Source organism: Crassostrea angulata, chromosome 9 (genome assembly GCF_025612915.1).
Source record: "Crassostrea angulata isolate pt1a10 chromosome 9, ASM2561291v2, whole genome shotgun sequence".
NCBI lineage: Eukaryota > Metazoa > Mollusca > Bivalvia > Ostreida > Ostreidae > Magallana > Magallana angulata.
The window spans coordinates 14,695,952-14,714,802 of record NC_069119.1 but is presented as its reverse complement, the minus strand read 5'-3'; the positions used below and the strand labels follow the sequence as shown (position 1 = coordinate 14,714,802).

Below are 18,851 nucleotides of genomic sequence, written 5' to 3'. Positions count from 1 at the left end.
TGCAGAGTTGATGTTAAACATAAAGATAACTTCAGTCTACGCATTTAAGATAAAATCTATTTTGTCTAAATAATATCAAATAGAAAACACTGATAAAACAATCTCACAAAAGCAAAAACATTTGATCCCCTACTCTCTCTAAATATTAATCAATTTTCTGTCTGTTGATCTTCAATTTCCGTTAAATATATATCGCGCCAAATCAATAACAGAACTTTTATGATTATTAATTCATTATCAACATCAACTCATCTCGTTCAACTATTTATAATACAGAATAGCAAAGACATAGATTAATTATCATTTCACAGTAAAAGAAATAAACCACACTAGACTTTGACCCGTGCGTGCAATGGTTGACACTGCATATGATATCGGACATTTATGAAATAGATACATCGACACACCTATTTTGTTGACATTTGCATAACCATGCATACAATAATGCTATTAATTTTCACTACACTCTGCTGAGTTGAAATAATCTAACTGTGCTCGGGAAAGGTCTTCACCACAGATAAAATGCATCCCATATACCCGTAATGTAGCAGAAAATTGCAGAATCGCTCCAAAAATATTTTGGAGAAAATAAAGTTGCATTGAAATCAAGAGTTAAAATGTTCATAACAAACCATTTTGAAGCTGTAAACACCTTTCTTCGAAAAGTTTAATTGCAGAATTCAACATTTTTTCAACAACGTTTTTACGCACCATGTTGACATTCGAAACTTTCGGGATTTTTTTTTTCATAGCAAATGCACTGTGTTAAGGGTATTCTTCCGTATTTTCTTTGATGAACAGAAAAAAATTCCACTAAAAATTAACACGCATTTGTTTTATCGTTTCTGAGTTTATCCATGCAAATGTGATATTGAAGAAACATAAAATAAAGAGCCTCCCGTGATTTAGCGTGAATGTAATGCACATGCGCAAGATTGTAAAATCCCAAAAATTCAGATGATTTCCGGATTTTTTTAAAGGAATTTTTGATTATTAATTAGCCAAGCTTGATTGAGAAAAAATAAAAATAAACTTGTAAGCTTCAAGTACCAATGATGTTTAAAATTTATGAAAAAAAAAGACAGTGCTCTTCCGATTTATCGGTATTAAAGCCCAAAAATTCGAGTTTATTATTTTAATAAAGTAGTAAAGATAACCATCATTTTTTATTGAAACAGTGAGTCAAATATGAAGTTGCTTTGATAAATGATATCCCATTCACTATTTTATTAAGTAGAATCCCAAATGGGGAGGCATACATGTATGAGGAAATGTGTGGCCCCTCGGGAATCAATGATAGGAAAAATGAACATTGTAACCAGTCTGCAGTTCTGCTGAAACAACGCGAAAGATAGAATCAATGCTTTTATTGCATGACTATTTAAAGCTTGTCGTGCTAAATGTGAAGTATCCTATGGACCTCAAAGCAAAATTTAGTTTATTGGCTCATTTATTTGTTTTTTTAGAGTAGCAACATTTAAGATGTAAATGTCTTTAACAAATTTTGATGTTTAGACATCCTTTATTCCAGTGTATGCAAATGCTAAACTATTTCACATTCAGAATCCGAATTTATTTTATACACATTCAATGTACACAAAAAACATGGCACGAACCTTGTTTACATGACAAAGAACTGTGAGCTTTGAATCTTGCTTATTACTTTACTACTGACACTTTAAGTTTGGTTGACCATAATGTAGAACGAAATTTGACCGAAATCGTGACCATGACCCTTTAAAAGCAACAATTATAGTACAAATTAAGACGTTGATTAATTTTCAGGATGGTGGCTCTCTATGGATTCAAACGACAGTTTCTTAGAAAAACTCCAGCCATTAGACGATCTCCCAAAACTGCTTGACAGAAGGCGAAGGTTCGATCGTCGCCACAAGGATCCAACCAAAACACTTGGCTTTCTACTGGTAAAGCATTTACAGTGATTATCAATTGATACATACATATTTTTTTTATGGTTAAACTGATGTTTCATCAAATTTCAAGTCGAAAATGGATACGCTGTAAAAAAGACAAGTTCATTTTTAAGAGATATGGGTATTTATTCGCATGTGTGTTTAAATTATAATTTTAGAATTTCATTATTAACGTTTTTGTTAATACAATGCCTTAAAGTTCTCAAATGACAAGTCTTGCCCAATTATTTACAGGATAGCATCTTTATTCAGTCTGAACAATAGACAAATGTTTGACTATTGATCTTAATTAACAGATACAACATTTCCCTTTGCCAACCATGCACTTTGCTTTGCTTTAGGTTAATTCTAATTCCTGTATGGTTTTTTTTAGAAATAAAATCAATCATTGCATGGCATTGTTTAATAAAAAAATACTTGAGTTTTGCTATTATGTCTAACCTGCTTGATATCTTTCCGATGCTTTAGTATGCAGACTCGGAGACGGATGTGTTCCGGTATATGTTGGAGAAAAGAATAGGCGTGCACCTTGATCCGAGCCCAAATACTAAACTAGCAAAGTAAGCACGAATTGATCAGAGAATCAAATTATTGAACATATCATCATAAGCATTAGATTCTAATGACATTATTTTTTATTGTGATGCATTAAGTTTGTAAAAAGTAAAGAGAATTGAAAACCTTGGTAATTCTTTCAATTATCTTACTGTGTTAAAATTTTAAAAGTTTAAAAGAATTAAACTTACATTTCAAATCAAGAATTGTCTTAAGAAAAATTAGATTTTATAAACAGTTATAAACGAGCAGACGCTTTTCAATATAGATATATATTTAGACAGTTAAAGGTAAAATATAAAAAAGAATTACCTGCAAAACTTAAGAAAGAAAAAGAAAATAAGGTTAAAAATATTGCATTCCTCCGTTTTCAATTCAAATTTCTTAAAAAATGTTGCAATATTTGTATCATGTTTTAAAGTGAGATATTTTATTGACATTCATTATCGCTTGTTCACTTTTCAAAAGTTTACTACATGTTCCTGTTAAACAATACAAATAGTATACAGTACTTTCTTTAAATTTCTTGTGGGACATCAGTCATAATTATTTATTTAAAATGTCTTGAAAAATAATTCAAAACCCAACAAACCCAGCGCAAATGAAAATTTCCTTCAGTAATAAATAACATTGCACATACTGTGCATTCAATATTTGCTATTTAAGTTTCTCTAAACTGAGTGATGACGCATGTTAAATCTGGAAAAAATTCTGATAGTCTTTGTTTTTTCATAAGCACGATTGTATTATAGGAATGACAGAATTCAATTCTAACAACGCTTCAACTTTGCTTGCACGATACAATGTAACTTTTCTTACTTATTATTGGGCTTTACCTCATCAGTTAGTTTTAAAAATAGCAATCAATTTTGATAGGATGAAAATGGAACAGAAAAAGGTCCAAGAAAAAGCCAAAAGAGAACACAGACGAGTTATGATGGCGGTGGACGAGTTTTTGAAGGTAGTGCGCAATGTTAATAAAAAATTACACTTACTTGTGGCATAATGTTCGATTTAGAACGTTCACTATTAAGAGACACCAGGTTGTTGCAGGCATAATAGACTTCAAATTAGATATAACTTTTGAGCAAAGTAAGATAACTGAAGCTATTGCATAAATTAAGAGACCTGCTTTATATATCTCAAATATATTTTATTGATCGAATTAAAAAACCCTAGGTTTTTGCAATTTGCAATTTCAAAGTGTTTCATAACGTTGAGGTTCATGTTTTAAAAGTATAACAAAAGATACAACTTCTACATGCATTGTTGGTTATTCTAATGTTTTAACTGTAATTGTTATGTTGTACTCAATTACTGCCCGTTACAAGCTTATGAGTCAAAATTTAGGAAATTTTATTTTAATTGAGGCTAAGTAAAGATTTCAGTTCAACATTTTTTTGTTTTATTTGATATTAAATCTATATTTTCAACAACTGAATAGAAACATTATTACTCCGGTACTTGGACAAGGTTAAACCATTTCGTAGGTTTTTAATTATGGCACAAGGATTTTTTTTTATTTCAAAAAGGATTCCTGCCTGTTGATTGATATACAAAGTTAAGTTTTCTTTTCATGATGAGGATTATATTTTCAATTAAAACCCAGGAAAAAAAGTAATTCAGGAAAACATCTTTTTTTCTTTCTTATATGTTTTCTTTTTAATTAACATTTATGAGACATTAGTCAGATAAAATATAAGAGATACGTACATTCCACTTAAATGATCTTTAAAAACCCGATAATTCACAATAAAGTAATAAATGTGTTATTTTCTGATTTACAGTGTTACAGCTACATGACTCTAAATCTGACGATTAATTTTTTTTTGATTTACCTTGATTGAATCTAACTTTGTTTTTAAATGAAAATCTCAGATAGAAATTGTCATAAATAATTCATATGTGATAATTAAGCGTTTTATCTTGAAAAAATCGCAATAGGTACAACTTGCTAAGTTAGAGAATAGTTGTCTTACATGATATGATTGTAGTGGAATCGATGAACAAATGAAAGTAACGTTAACAAACCTTGACTTCACTTTCAGGTATTGAAGAAACACAACTTGGATAAAGATCACACGATTAGCCGGTCAGAATTGGAAAATGCTTTCAAAGATGTAAGAAGGAAATATTGAAATATGTTAGAGCTTTCTATAGGGAAGAAAAGCCATCTGAAAAAAAAATAAAATGTTCTTTTCGATATAATATGTTCACCACTTAAGGTTATAAGAGACACCTGTCTTTCAAAGTTTTAAAATTCTCTTAATTTTCAACAATTGACCAAAATGTTATGTTTTGAAAAGATTTCAACAAAAAATTATAAAAGTGTCAGCGGACTTTTAACTTTTAACATATAGGTGCTAAACCCATTCTGTTGTCAGTTGGCAATTTTTTGAAGAAAAAAAAAATGAAATTGTACTTCATTATACTGGGTTTTTTTTTTTCGAAAGGAAGTAAGTTTCAATTTAGAGGTATCTCATGCAATTTGAGAGAAATAAACTATCATAGAATAAGTAATAAGTCTATCTGATGTGGAGTTTTGTACCTCTAGTAGAACATTGATGAAACTATATTTCAAATGGGACGAAACTGTGACGTCATAGCTCTGTCATTAAGTCACATTCCCAGACGTTCCAGTTACCTTTTAGTCGATTAGCTGTCATACATTCATCTTGCGGATATTCCATTGTTATTTGTTTTGGACTGTTACGATGTTCTTTGAATTGGTTTCTCTTAAATAAAATTCGAACGTATTAAGTAGAATAATAGAATATACACCGTATAATTCTTTAGACAAATCAGACAATGTTCTTCTCCGACAAGCCTAGAAATATTTGATGTTTTTATTTCACTTATTTCTTTACAATACATATTTACATACTCTTTGGAAATAAGTATGTCATTTCCTTTTCAATTTTCAAAATTGGAGGAAATAACTTTAGACACAAGAGAACTAAATACAGGTTTACTTTAAATTTCGTTAATATAAAAAAAGAACATGGGAAGATAAATGAATGATATTGTTTATATATTGCCATCAAGCACGCATGTACAAGAGGACTACTAGTGAATCTCGGCTATATTATGCTTTCTTAACAGAATTTTCTTTCTTTCTTTCTACAGGAGGTAAGGATGTCTTAATGGTACCAAAATCATTTTCTCATTACAAACAGGAATGATGAAATCGCTTAAAATTATCAAAATTATCATTTGCAAAAAAGAAATGCTTACATTACGGTTATGAGTTGGTCTTAGAGACATATATATCTCCCATTGATTGCTTTTTTTTTAATAAGATATATATATATACGCATGAATGTTATACAAACAGTGCCTGTTTGGAACGGTAACAATTGAAATGACACCCCCGAGAAAACCATTGACAAACCCAGTTCTTTGGCGAACCGTACGCGCAGAATTTACGCGCATGTAACAATTCGTTGTGTTGCCCGTTGTCAAGTGTGTTGCTAATGCTGAGTATAATAGAACAGATTATAAACTGCTGTCTAAACCAATCAGATTTAAGTTTTCAACATGAAAATGATATAATATATTATATCAAATCATTACAATGAACATACTTCTGTCAAGAACTTGGAAAGGGAACGATTTTAAAACGAACTTAACAATATAATAAGCCACTCTTGCGTGTATGCTAAATAAGGCTGTATGGTTTGGGCCATGTTTACTCTAGATATTAATTTCTTTAAAAAGAGCTTTTTATAAAGATATAAGATAATATTCAAATTTTAAAAATAAAATATTAAGAATTTTACTTTTTTAGATATGAGATTTGTTTTCTAAAATATTAAGAATTTTACTTTTTTAGATATGAGATAATAAGTATTTGACTCAAAAACATATCTAAAACTAAAAAAGGATTTGATGATTAGTATGTTGATCACCAAGCCTCTTTAAGAATTCTTTATAAGTTCTCGATTAAAATAATTGAAATACTTTGAAGTAGTTTTAGATTAAAATTTTCTTTTTTTCAGGACGACTTCTCTAAAAAGAGCAGTGAAATGCTTTTCGGAAAAGATTGCACAGTACAGAAAGCCTTTGATCTCCTTGACAAAGATAAAAATGGCGAGGTTGGTTAATTTTGTTACACATTCTATGTGCATCAACGTGTTTGTAGGGTTTGATTGTAATTTTGATAAAATATAATAGAAGCAAAGAACAACTGATTCTATATTTGTTTTCTAATGAAAGATACACTTTGTGATGTTATCGTTTAATTTCATGGAATGTTATTCGTGATGTATTAGAATAAATGATGTACTATGGAGGTATTGAAGCTTTTGATGAATACGCACTAAGAATTAGGATAAATAATGTATGTCAATAAATGATTAATGGAGGTACATGTAGGAGACCAGGTAAACTTTATGAACAATTTAATGATTTTGTTTACAGATAAATTTCAACGAGTTGATGAACTTCATACAAGGCACAGGGATCAGTTTACAGCAGCGTTTTCTTGGTTACCAGAGGAGAGACATTAACGGCATCTTTGAATTTTTCGACACACTCCAGAACGCGCTGCTAACAAACGTTAAAAGGGCATTTGTTAATGTAAGTTTCTTCTCCATCTCCATTCATCTATCAATTCTTACGTATAGCTGCACGCATTTGAATACATTTTGTTTTAAGATTTGATGCACAAATCCCGTATGAATACCGATGGAAACGTAACAATGGCATGTATGTAATGCTCAAGATTATTAGAATTGGCAGACCTTACACAAACCAAAGATATGAAATATTCTGAATAAATAAAATTTCTATTTGATGATATTGTTATGACAATAAATCCCCAGAATGCATGCAGTGGCATAGATTAGTCAATAATCTGAGCGTAATAATAATATAATAATATATTGTTGTTTCTTCTGGGTGTTGCACTTTTCTCCTATTTATCTACTTGGTGATTTTTCCACCCAATTTCAATCTAGTGTACATGCATTGATATTGATTTGAATTTTTCAAGAAAAGATATAAAAAGGTAAATGTTTTCGCCATTATCATTCTGGAAAATGGATAAATTTACTAATTTTAACTACAATCAAAATCAGAATTGATCGTGGGTTTTCTATAAATCATATTGCACTGCAATGAAACCGCGTTTACTATTCAAGTTTTAAGAGTAAAATGAATATGTAGTCTTTCAATGACCCATTTCTCATTCAACAGGATGAAGATTTGGATAGAACTGTCGGAATAAACACAGGTCACGTGGGGACCTCAGATTTTACGTTGGAAGAGGAAGACAGAAGCTTTGCTGTAGCTGTAAGTGTTGATTTTTCATTCATAAAACAAAATAAAACAAGTGTATTGTGTGGTAAAAAAAAAAAGAATAAAAACCTCTTTTAAAGTGAAACCAAAAAAATGTATCGATTAAAATTATTTTACACTAATTATTTAACATACAAACTTTAAATTATTACTTTTGCAAAATTAAATTTTGATAAAAAAATATCTTAAATAATAAAAAAAGTTATCTTTTTTCTTTGAACACTGAGTCATGTAAGGGGAAAAGGGACAAAAAGCTAGTTTTAATAAATATCTTAAATACAGTTAAAAACATTTTCCCGTTTGGACTAAGCATTGTGTTTTTTTATCGACTGAACATGATTATAATATTTCATATATATATATATATATATATATATATATATATATATATATATATATATATATATATATATATATATATATAACTTTTATTTATTTACAGCAAGGCTACAAGTCGACCATGACCTTTTTGAGATACTTCGCCGCTAAAGAGGAGATGAGTTACTTCGCCGCTAAAGAGGAGATTGCTAAAAACGACGAATCGCTTCGGGAACGAATCCGTTCTTTGTCTAGCACGGTAGAAAATGACGTTGAAGAACAAGATGAAAATGATGATGACGACATCATGGAAGATATGAATGTTGTAGATGGCGTCCAAGATGTAAAAGATGACGTTATAAAAAGAAAAGATGAACTAGATGCTAATTCTAACACGAGTAATTCAAAAAGTGTGTATAAAATGAAAGTTCTAATAATTTTAAATGCCAAACAGATTTAATAGATTTTGCATTATATTTGATTCTATTATTTATATATTAGCCTAATTTGATAATTGCAATTCAGATACTGTCATAACGAAAGAATCTAAACAGGAAATCTATGAAACGTGCTTTGACTAATTTATTACACCATGTAAAAATATTGCAGCGCATTTTGCTAAATTATTGGATGTTGTATAATTTCTTTGAGTTCAAACAATGTCCATTCAAAAGTAAAAAGAAATCCCAAGATTTCGATTTAGAAACGCCCTCTATAATTTGTAGAGTTTCAATTCACAGCCAAAAAAAAGTCTACGGGGATTTTGCATAGCAAGTGACAAACAAGTACCCGAATAAGAACGTTGAAAAATTATTCGAGGTATCCGAGTAATTTTCCCATTATAAACTTTTGTAAGAAATAAGTTTTCGTTTCTTAGAATTTCTCTGAATTAAAAGCTTTTTCATCGATATTAATTGTACGTCTTTGACAGGTATGCATATTTTAGTTAAAACATGTCAAAAGTGATGAAAACAGTAACTTGGGACAAATATTTACATGAACCCCGAACAATGCAAGTCTTATTTTAATACAGCATGTCAAGTAAGAAATCAAGATTTTCAATTTTGGGTGATCTGGGATTTGATAGAATAATATATCGTAATGGTTATTTGTTTGATGTTATATTTTGCAGATGGACATATATCGAAAGGATGATGTCGAAACTGACAGTTTTGCAGTTTAAAGCACTGGTGTCCGAAAAACCAGAAAGTGGTCTTGAATGCCCATTTGATATAATGTTGGAAATTCCAAGAGAGATGGAAGTGCTATTGGATGGAATACCCAACATCGAATTGTAACGTTCATGCACATGGTGATTGCATTTGCTTTAAGATATAGATTCTTATTGTGATAATTCTTTATTCATAATTTGTGTTCGAATAAAATATATTTTTTTAACATCAGAAGTATTTTCTGTTTTTTTTAAACGGGTCATCAAAAAGAAGCAAAAAATTGATTGCAGTATTTTTAGTTGGGGTGTTACGGAAGCATATGCAATGGAAGATTCAATCACATAATTTCGCGAACTAACGAATCTTAAGTTATCAAATACCTTATATTCAAATATGTAATCAGCAAAACACAGACCAATTTCAAAGTAAAAATATTAGAGATATTTTTTTTTATCAGAAATTAGATTGTTTTACATAGATTTAAACATTGATGACGTCATAACTAAAAGTGAAATGTCGTGAAAATTTGATTGGAAAAAGCATTGTGAACAGATTTAACATATAAGAAACATAAGAACTTTAATAAGGTTAATATATTTTGGTGTGATTTGTTGAGAACTGAGCAAGGGTATTCTAGCACATATGTTATTTTTATCGCATATTTGCTGAAAGGTATATAATTATGCTTTTATTTCTCGGCCAGGCTTTCCTCTGTCGATGTTTATGATACGAACATCCGTCTAAAATAACACTACTCCGTTTATTTTGAACTTCACATTTAACATTTATCAATTGTTTGAATAATGTTCAACTTAAATATTGTGGAATCATTAAAATTCGTGGGGGCCAATTTTCGTGGATTGCTTAAATTTTACAGGTTTGAGGGGACGTAATTTCGTGTATTTTTGTATACATAGAAAAGGATTATGACCTTATAGCCCTAGTTTATTAGTTCGTGGGGGTGTATATTCGTGGATGAGAGGTTGCCACGAATTCTCCGAAAATTGAGCCACCACGAAATCTAATGATTCCACAGTAGTTCTTCTAAAATCCCATATAACATGTATGTGTCACTTTGATTCAGCAATTCATTTTCCGTGCAAACTGTATAAAAGTAGGGAAGGTTTTTAGAGAACTGGGCGTATAACTATTTATTAGAGGAGAAAAGAGGATTCTAGGAGCACTTTTTATAAAAGTGAGATGTTTTTCCTTTACCTGATAAGGTTATTGTTTTGGTGGAAAGCGCGGGATAGTGTTGTTCTATCTCATTTTATATCAAGGAATAAATGTAAGCTATTTATAGTTAACATCTGATAGTGTATAATTATTGCAATCGAAATAAGACGCGAAATTGTTCATATGCTTCCTTGTCTTCCCCGCGTTAGATCACATATATTGTGATATCTACAGAGCGATTTTCTGTCATTCATTTATTTCAAAGGCGACTAAAAAGAAAACATATTTTAGAGATCATCAAAAAATATTATGTCAAAGCATCGTTTTTAGTTCAATAAACTGCAACGAATCTTTTTTTATCACAAGATATAACCCACTAGCAAATTTCGTAGAGCGTATTTAGACCAAAACAATAAACAAAGGTTAATTCTAACATAGTAGTGTTTATGTCAACATCAGAATTTATCGTTACATGCCACCGAAATTTGAATTTACTCAGGATTTAAAATAAGAAAAAAATTACCAAGTTCAATAGTCAAAATCAATTTTTTAAAACACAAAAACCTCCAAAGTAATAAACAAATATTGCTTAATCATTTTTGTTTTGCCAAAGTAAGATTTCTATGTGTTTATCCTATCATTTTACGTACTTTATAGTTGTATTGTTTTGTGTTTATTTTCAGATTACAGACTGACTCACAAAAATCTAACATATACATAAAATAATCTCCAGATAGAAAAAAAACCCTAAATGGCCTGTCAACTGAACTATTTTGTATACTGACTTGAATAAGTTGCAAATAGTTGCAAATCACCATAATTATCCTTAAAGTTTATATAACGAAATCGCATCTCAACTTATCTTTTCTCGCATGATGGTTTATAGGCTCATACCGACGTGATTAGCCATTATAGTAAAATATAGGTATTTTGAGATTTGAACTTAGATGTTCATTTTGTAAAACGTATAATAAGTTACTAAACATCTTTTTATTTTACTGCTTCCCACCTTGCAAGTCGTTTTACTATTCATATTAAATCCAAAAGAAAAGAACCTTGGTTTGGATAGATAATTTTGACTGATATCCAAATTATCATTCCGAGATCACTAGAATGAAATTTAGGTCGTTGATCTAGTTGTTTGAAAGTATAATATAATCACTAATATTAAAAGAACATTAAGACCACAATTGACAATTAGTATTTTTAAATTAAAAATATAAGAACTATTTTCACCCCAGAATAAACGCATTTGTATATTACGTGAACTTTGAAAATAAGACTTCGCCACTATATTAGAAAATAGATAAATTCAAACCACTTTCCTCCTTATTTTCAGAATATATTTAATTTTCTGCCGTATACTGGTTTGCATATAAAGTAAAACAAATTTGCTTGTTGTTGGATAGAAAACTGAGACTAATTTCCCAATTATCACCAGAGGTCACTAGAATGAAATATGTGTCGATGATCCAGTTGTTTGAAAGTATACGTAGTGAGGACTACCATAGTATACAATAAGTATTATAAATTATTTACGCCCTAGAATAAACGCAATCATTAATTACGTCAATTTTGAAAATTAAACTTATCTTTACATATTAAAAAGACAGCTATGTATTGAGTGGCAAGTTTAATTTTATAGTTCGTTTGATCTCTTTATTCGAGAATTGATAAGTAAAGGACGGTGCAAACTAAATGCGTTGAAAAGCATTGTGCAGATAAGCAAGCACAGCTATTGACACTGCGTTATCCTGAAGGTTACTCTGGTATGTCAACCGAGTTAATCCACTTTATTTGGCGTTGTCTACAAAAGTCATAATATATAAAAACTCATAATACATGTGTTGTCTCATCTTTTACGCTCCTAGCCAGATCAGAAAGTATCACATAATACGGTAACCGTTTTATTGTTAAATGATAACATTTGTATCAACTTTATAAGATTTCTTTAAATGTGTTTTTTTAGAATGAGTTCGGCATCAGGGGTTACTTGCAATACTTTTTGACCAATCAAATTTGTGGGTTAATACACGTAATAAGTATCAGTGCCATTTTGGCGGACTTGGGTGGTCAGTGTAAACGAACAGATTTTCTCGTCAGAATTACCCACCTTCCATCCCCTGCATGTTCCTCTGTATATTGCTGTTTGGAGATTTTTGTTGGCAATTTTTGTTTTATATGGCACCAACGTTTAATTTGTATTATTGTATTGAATTGTTATATCACTCTCAATATTAACAGTGGAGGTTATTAGCTTAAGTGTAAAGATTTTGGTCATTAATTATATGCAAGTCGTTGAAAAATAATCTCCCCTAATATTGGTCGATTGCTAATCATTTAATAAAATGACTAAATTCGCAATATATGTGTTGTGTCATCTTTTAAGCTCCCAGCCAGATCAGAAAGTATTACATAAATATAGTTTGTTTGATCTATTTATACGAAAATTGATAAGAAAACGACGGCGAAAACTCAATACGTTGAAGAGCAGTGTGCAGATACGCAAGCACAGCTATTGACACTGCGTTATCCTGAAGGTTACTCTGGTATGTCAACTGATAAGTAGAGTCAAATCGTTTTAGAATATGATTCATTTGACGTGTATAATAAGCTACTTTTAGAACATAATTTTCTGTCGTTTATTGTTTTGTGTGTAAAATCCAGCAAAGTTGGTGGTTCATGTACTTTCAATATAGAAATGACGAGTAATTATATCTAAACTTTATAAAATATTTTCTACGCTTTGTTGTATTCAATGTAAACAAATTATGATGGGAATTTCCAACTCTAAAAATTTCAATTTTATCAAAACTCTAACGCCTATTACTTGTAGAGGGTGTCCATGAATATCGTATACCGTTTGAAATTCATAAAAATTAAATAATGTTTAGCCAAACTTTGTAAATTGTAACTCAGATAAGAAATAAAATAATATTCAATTCTTTAAAAAAAATGAAAGAAAAACGTGCATTTCATAGATTTATGATGTCACAGAATTGCATTATATATCTTTGTTTGAATTTATTTTTTTTTTTTCAAGATTGCTCGAGAAAACCTGTATTTTCATACACAGACTCCAGATATCGTGTGATATAATGAAAAAAAAGTAACGTGTTCTTTAAATAGTGAGAGGATTTGAGAAAATGGGATGCGTACAAATGGGATGTTGTGAGGAATTAAACTCATCCAGTTGACGTTATTGTTGATAAAAAGGACGTCATTTGGACACACTCCCAGTTTGTTATGGTTTTATAAACAATGCTCAGTTTGTGAAAAACATGTGTTTGTGAAATTTGCTGAGTGGAAATGTACATCATGTACATTTATGAAAATGCGTTTGACTTTTTTTAAGGAAATGTAGTCAAAAGTTATCTAAAGAGTAAATGGTATCAGATATTCTTGGACATCCTGTATATCATGGTGTTAACAGTACATATTTACATATAACCATGCATATGAGCTATTAAAAACAAAATGTATGAAGACTAACTAATCTAACACCAACTAAATAACAAACGATTCTTTGAGTAGTTTCATTTCAGCAAAGTCCCTTGTAAATTTACATGTAGTTTTTAAAATGACGAACAATGGTATCTAAAGTATAAGAAATACTTTTTACGATATGTCGTATTCATTGTTAGGAGTCTTGATAGGGATTTCAAACTCTTAAAAAATGTCAATAGAATCAACACTTTGACATGTATTACGCGTATTGCTAGTGTATCATCAGTTTAAGTCATTAATTGTTTGAAGCTAGTGCAAGCCAGGGTTCTTTACACACACAGTACACTAATATTTGATCAAATTGATAGTTGAGAATATCGATTAAGGAAATTCGAAATAACATAAATTCAAATCTTGATGTTCCTTTTTTCGATTTTATTTATATTTTTTTTTGGCTGTAATATTTGTTCAAAAATGTAAACATATACATTAAGTAGAACATTGATAAATGAAATGCGAAAGAAAAATAAAATAAATATATTATATATATATATATATTATAAATAATAATACATATTCATATTTTACTGTTTCCCACCCTCCAAGTATTTGAACTGTCTTAAATAATTAAAAAAAGAGAAAATTTTGGTTTGAATAGAAAACTTTGACTTATTTTCCAATTTTTGTTCAAATGTCACTAGAACTAAATTCAGGTCGTTGATCAGTTACTTGAAAGTCAAAGTACTACAGTGAAAAATAAGCAGTCCTACAGTAGGACTACAATTTACAATAAGTATTTTTTGTTTGTAATAGTGGCATTTTTTTCACTCCAAAATAAACACGATTCTTAAAAACATTTGCTTTGAAGATCAAACTTATGAACAAAATGCTTGTAGCTATGTCTGCACGCAGCGCGTCCAAAAAAAAAAAAAAAAAAAAAACCTAAATGGCGGGTCACCTTAAGCATCTTGCAAATTGACTTAATTATGTTTCAAATCATCATATTAATTATCCTGCAAGTTGATATAAAAAAAGTTGCATATCAACAAATTTTATTTTTCTTGCATGATGATAATAAAAAAGGTCAATGCAGACGTGACAAGTTGACATGTTAAAATATATAGGTCGTTTGATATGTAATACAAGAGCATTGCTCAGATAAGCAAGAACAATTTCAGAGACACTGCTTAATCCTGAGGGTCTGAGGATTACACTGGTATGTTAGCCAATAAGTAGAATTAAACACCTTAATGCTTAATTGACAAATTAATATGTGTATAATAAGTTACTTTTAGAACATATTTTTATGTCTTTTTTCGTCCAGCAAAGTACATATAAATATTTGGTCATGTTTCTAGTGACATTTAAATTTTATGAAAACAGTTTATTTTACGTTTTATTTGACGTTGTTTTCAGGGTTTTTTAAAATTGTCCTAATGTATATGTTACATACTGATGGGATTCGAGATTTCTTAAGAGGAGATAAATTCATAATTTCGTTCTATTTTTCATTTCTTTCATGCGTTTTTAAACTTATGTCTAAAGTTTTGGCAAATATAACCAAAATATAAAAACAAGATCAAGAGCTAATTTAAAAGCATTTTCCTTAAAAAGGTAATGATTTGGTTATTTTAAGAGAACAGTGCAGCTGAAATCCCATGTATGAATAACTTCAGATTACCCATTGCATCGTTAGGAAATAAGAAATTACGTTGACTGTGACAGTTAAAACCCCTTTCACATACCTAATTAATGTAGTTATGAGCCTCCAGAAATTCAAAAATCGTACAAACCGAAAACATCTTATATCGTTCTTTTGTACCACATGGATTTTGATTGACAGTAGTTGGCACGCTGAAAACTACAGAATCTTCGCCCAACTACGGTCATCATGGTTTACGAGGTATAAGGGACTCTCTAACACATATATCTTTCTCAATAATTTATTAATGGTTAACCAATTTCAGTTCATTTTAAAATGAACAGGCATAAAAAGGTCAAATTACCCCCCTTCAGTGGCCTCACGTACAAAAATTAATTTAGGTTGCCGCAATTACCATGATAAACACGCAAAATATATACTTAAAAAATAATAATTGTGGTTATTTTAAAAACGTTTAACAATTTTTACCCGGCTTGGAGAAGTAGAAAAAAAATATATATTTCTATCAACAAACATGTCCAGGAGTCTTCGCGAGCCCCACATGTGCGGTTTTTTTTTACCGTAAATACGCATGTGTAATAGTATATAAGGCTGAACCCCGTGACACGTCGCGATGTAAATATTTATTGGTTATAACGAAATAGCCAGATTTATTTCATCGAGAAAGTTGTAATTTTCTGAAAGTTTATACATTTGTCAATAGTACAAAAAACGGAACCCGATTGGAAATTTCTTTTAAGTCGGATTTTTAATAAGATGCGCCGTACTGTCTCTTTAAGTGATTTACACCTGATCATTGCTAATACTTTCGATAATCAAAATCGTTAATTCAGACGCAGAAACAATTTCATTTCAAGAACGACTTTTTTTTCTGCTCTGGAAGACGTTTGTATGCTCCTTTTTGAATATTCTCACTAAATCAAATAGATATCAAGTTTTCCGAATATCTACGCACATTTAATTTACTTGGGGTTGCATTCTTCAGTAACTGAGTAAAATATTATTTTTCAAAAATATTGTCTTTCTCTATATAGTCTCACTTATCAGATTTTGAAAAAAATAATAATTGTGAAATGTTTCTCTTAATTGTATAATTTATGTTTAATTGCAATAACGATATCATTTGCCTTTATTTTTTTTAATTCAGTGGTTATTGATATTAATTTTTTAAGTTTATATTTTGTTCAAAAACATGTTCAAAAACTTTGGTAGATTAACGGCATTGAACTTTATGCTTGAGTTTGAAAAAAAGCTTTTAAAAAAAGATCTAATTTTTACAAATTGCATTAAAAACGTATGTAGGCTTAGATATTTAGGTGTCTGTAAATTTTGTTAAAGGATGATATCCTACAATTTTTTTAACGATATACCGTATTGTCTCGAGTCTGGAGAAAAACAGCAACGTCGTTGAGCATTTCAATTGAACCTTTTCCCCCAAAGAAACTAAAAATCCGTTTCTGAACAAAAAAGAAAGAAAAATGGAAAGTGGTATTCCAAGCATATGTCATTTTTACCGACCTTTAGTAAATGGGTGCCTGGTTTGAATCTAGCTACCTTAATGGTGGCACGTTTTTTACAACACTTCTGCTTTGTACACAGATGCTGTTGGTATTTTTCATTGACTCATTCAGCTGAAGAAATTGTCAAGTTAAAGTTAATTCCTTCTCAGTGCCACAAAGGCGTAGATCGCCGGTGCTTATCCCCGGTTTCCGTGGTGCTAACCGGATGAGAATCATGAACTCCCCCTGGATGGGACACCAGTCCATCGCGGGTTAACCCCCAGCGTAAGCCGATACCCAATTTCCGCTGGGTGGACTGAGACAATGTAGGTAAAGTGCCTTGTCTAAGTTCACAACACACATCATCAAGTTACCATCGCGGTGTTTAAACCAGCATCCTTTCGGTTACTGGCCAAACGCCCATGACCACTGAGCCATGTGATCCCTTAAATTGTAGCTTAACGTCAACCTCGGGTTGACAGACCTTGGAGCTTCAGTTTTATTAAAAGAATTCATTGCGTGCGCTTTTTGATTTATCAAACTAATAAAAAAAATTATTCTAAAAGTGTTTTCATACCAAAAGAATTCATGAGAGATATCAATATCATTTCTGATTCAATTTACCGTAAATGTTTTCCTAATATAAATTTCTAGTATGGAATTCATACGTACAATATAACCTTCAACGCAAGATATTCTTTAAAGGTTTTAAGAATTAACGTTAAGCAATCGCTTCTCGGACATAAACAAATGGCTAGGTAACAGTTAAGTGCACCAGTTACAATCAAAGCATCCAAAATATTTTAATCTAAATCGTTTAAATATATATCAGAGAGCAAATTAGAGTGAAGTATTGTTTAACACCATTTTGATTCAAAACGGAATGCATGACGTGTGAATAATGAAGAGTTGTAACTTGCCATATATTGTAATATTATGAGCAATATCATGCTTCGATGTGAGCACATGGTACAAAATAAAACACGTGTGTTGGATAGCTATATGGTGTTTACTCTGCAAAGTAAAATCCTTCGATCAATCCTTAGCCTCGGGATCAAACTAATAAACCATATAGCCAGTCAATGATTCACATTTGAATTTCAACTCTACCATAAAAAAAATCTAATTAGTATGGAACTTGTTCCTCTTATAGAAAAAAGGTGAGGGTTATCAACATGTCTGTAAGTTCATGTATGGTTCCTTTCCAAGCAGAGATTAAGTACATGCTTATATGTGACAATTAACTACGTGTAAAACATGACTCCATGTTAAACATTTTTTCCTCATAATAAAATGATTTTTTGCAATTTCGTTTATCTTTATAGTGCACTAATTAAACCGAACATTTCAAATGTTTATATGTTTTCACATTACACTGGAAGTCACCATCTTCGTTAAACTTACTTATAATTTCAACCAAAATATCACTATTGGATAACTCTGTTTTTACAGTATGAAAAACCATAAGCTTCCGTTGTGATTCTTCAGACAAAATCTTTCAAATTGTCCGTTTTCTGTGGGTTTTTTGCCGTTTGATGCACATTTAACCAAACATTTCGTAGCAGTAGTTTACCAATGCTTGGCTTAGACAACACATTTTCTCTTATTTTCGTTGTTGTGCATTTATTATTTGTAAGTTTGACAAAAGCAAATTTTTCAAAATTAGATGAATAACCGTGTTTTTGTTTTACAATTACGAAACTGTCTTGTTACAAGAAAATTTGGTAATAATCGTAGTTTTATTTAAACGTTTACACAGAAATAAATATATTTGTTATTCTATAGGTCA

The 18,851-nt window shown here is 30.4% G+C and overlaps 1 protein-coding gene across 1 annotated transcript in view; it reads left to right on the top strand.

Annotated features, from left to right (window-relative positions):
• The window catches only part of LOC128162913 (uncharacterized), a 35,079-nt gene extending 25,568 nt beyond the window's left edge, over positions 1-9,511 (top strand). Inside the window, exons 10-18 of the mRNA XM_052826332.1 lie at positions 1,786-1,925; positions 2,403-2,494; positions 3,366-3,450; positions 4,538-4,609; positions 6,488-6,583; positions 6,909-7,067; positions 7,686-7,781; positions 8,230-8,515; positions 9,238-9,511. Coding sequence (XP_052682292.1) covers positions 1,786-1,925; positions 2,403-2,494; positions 3,366-3,450; positions 4,538-4,609; positions 6,488-6,583; positions 6,909-7,067; positions 7,686-7,781; positions 8,230-8,515; positions 9,238-9,260 — 1,049 coding nt within the window. The 3' untranslated portion in view covers positions 9,261-9,511. The remainder of the gene's footprint in view (positions 1-1,785; positions 1,926-2,402; positions 2,495-3,365; positions 3,451-4,537; positions 4,610-6,487; positions 6,584-6,908; positions 7,068-7,685; positions 7,782-8,229; positions 8,516-9,237) is intronic.
• The last annotated feature ends 9,340 nt before the right edge of the window (positions 9,512-18,851 follow it).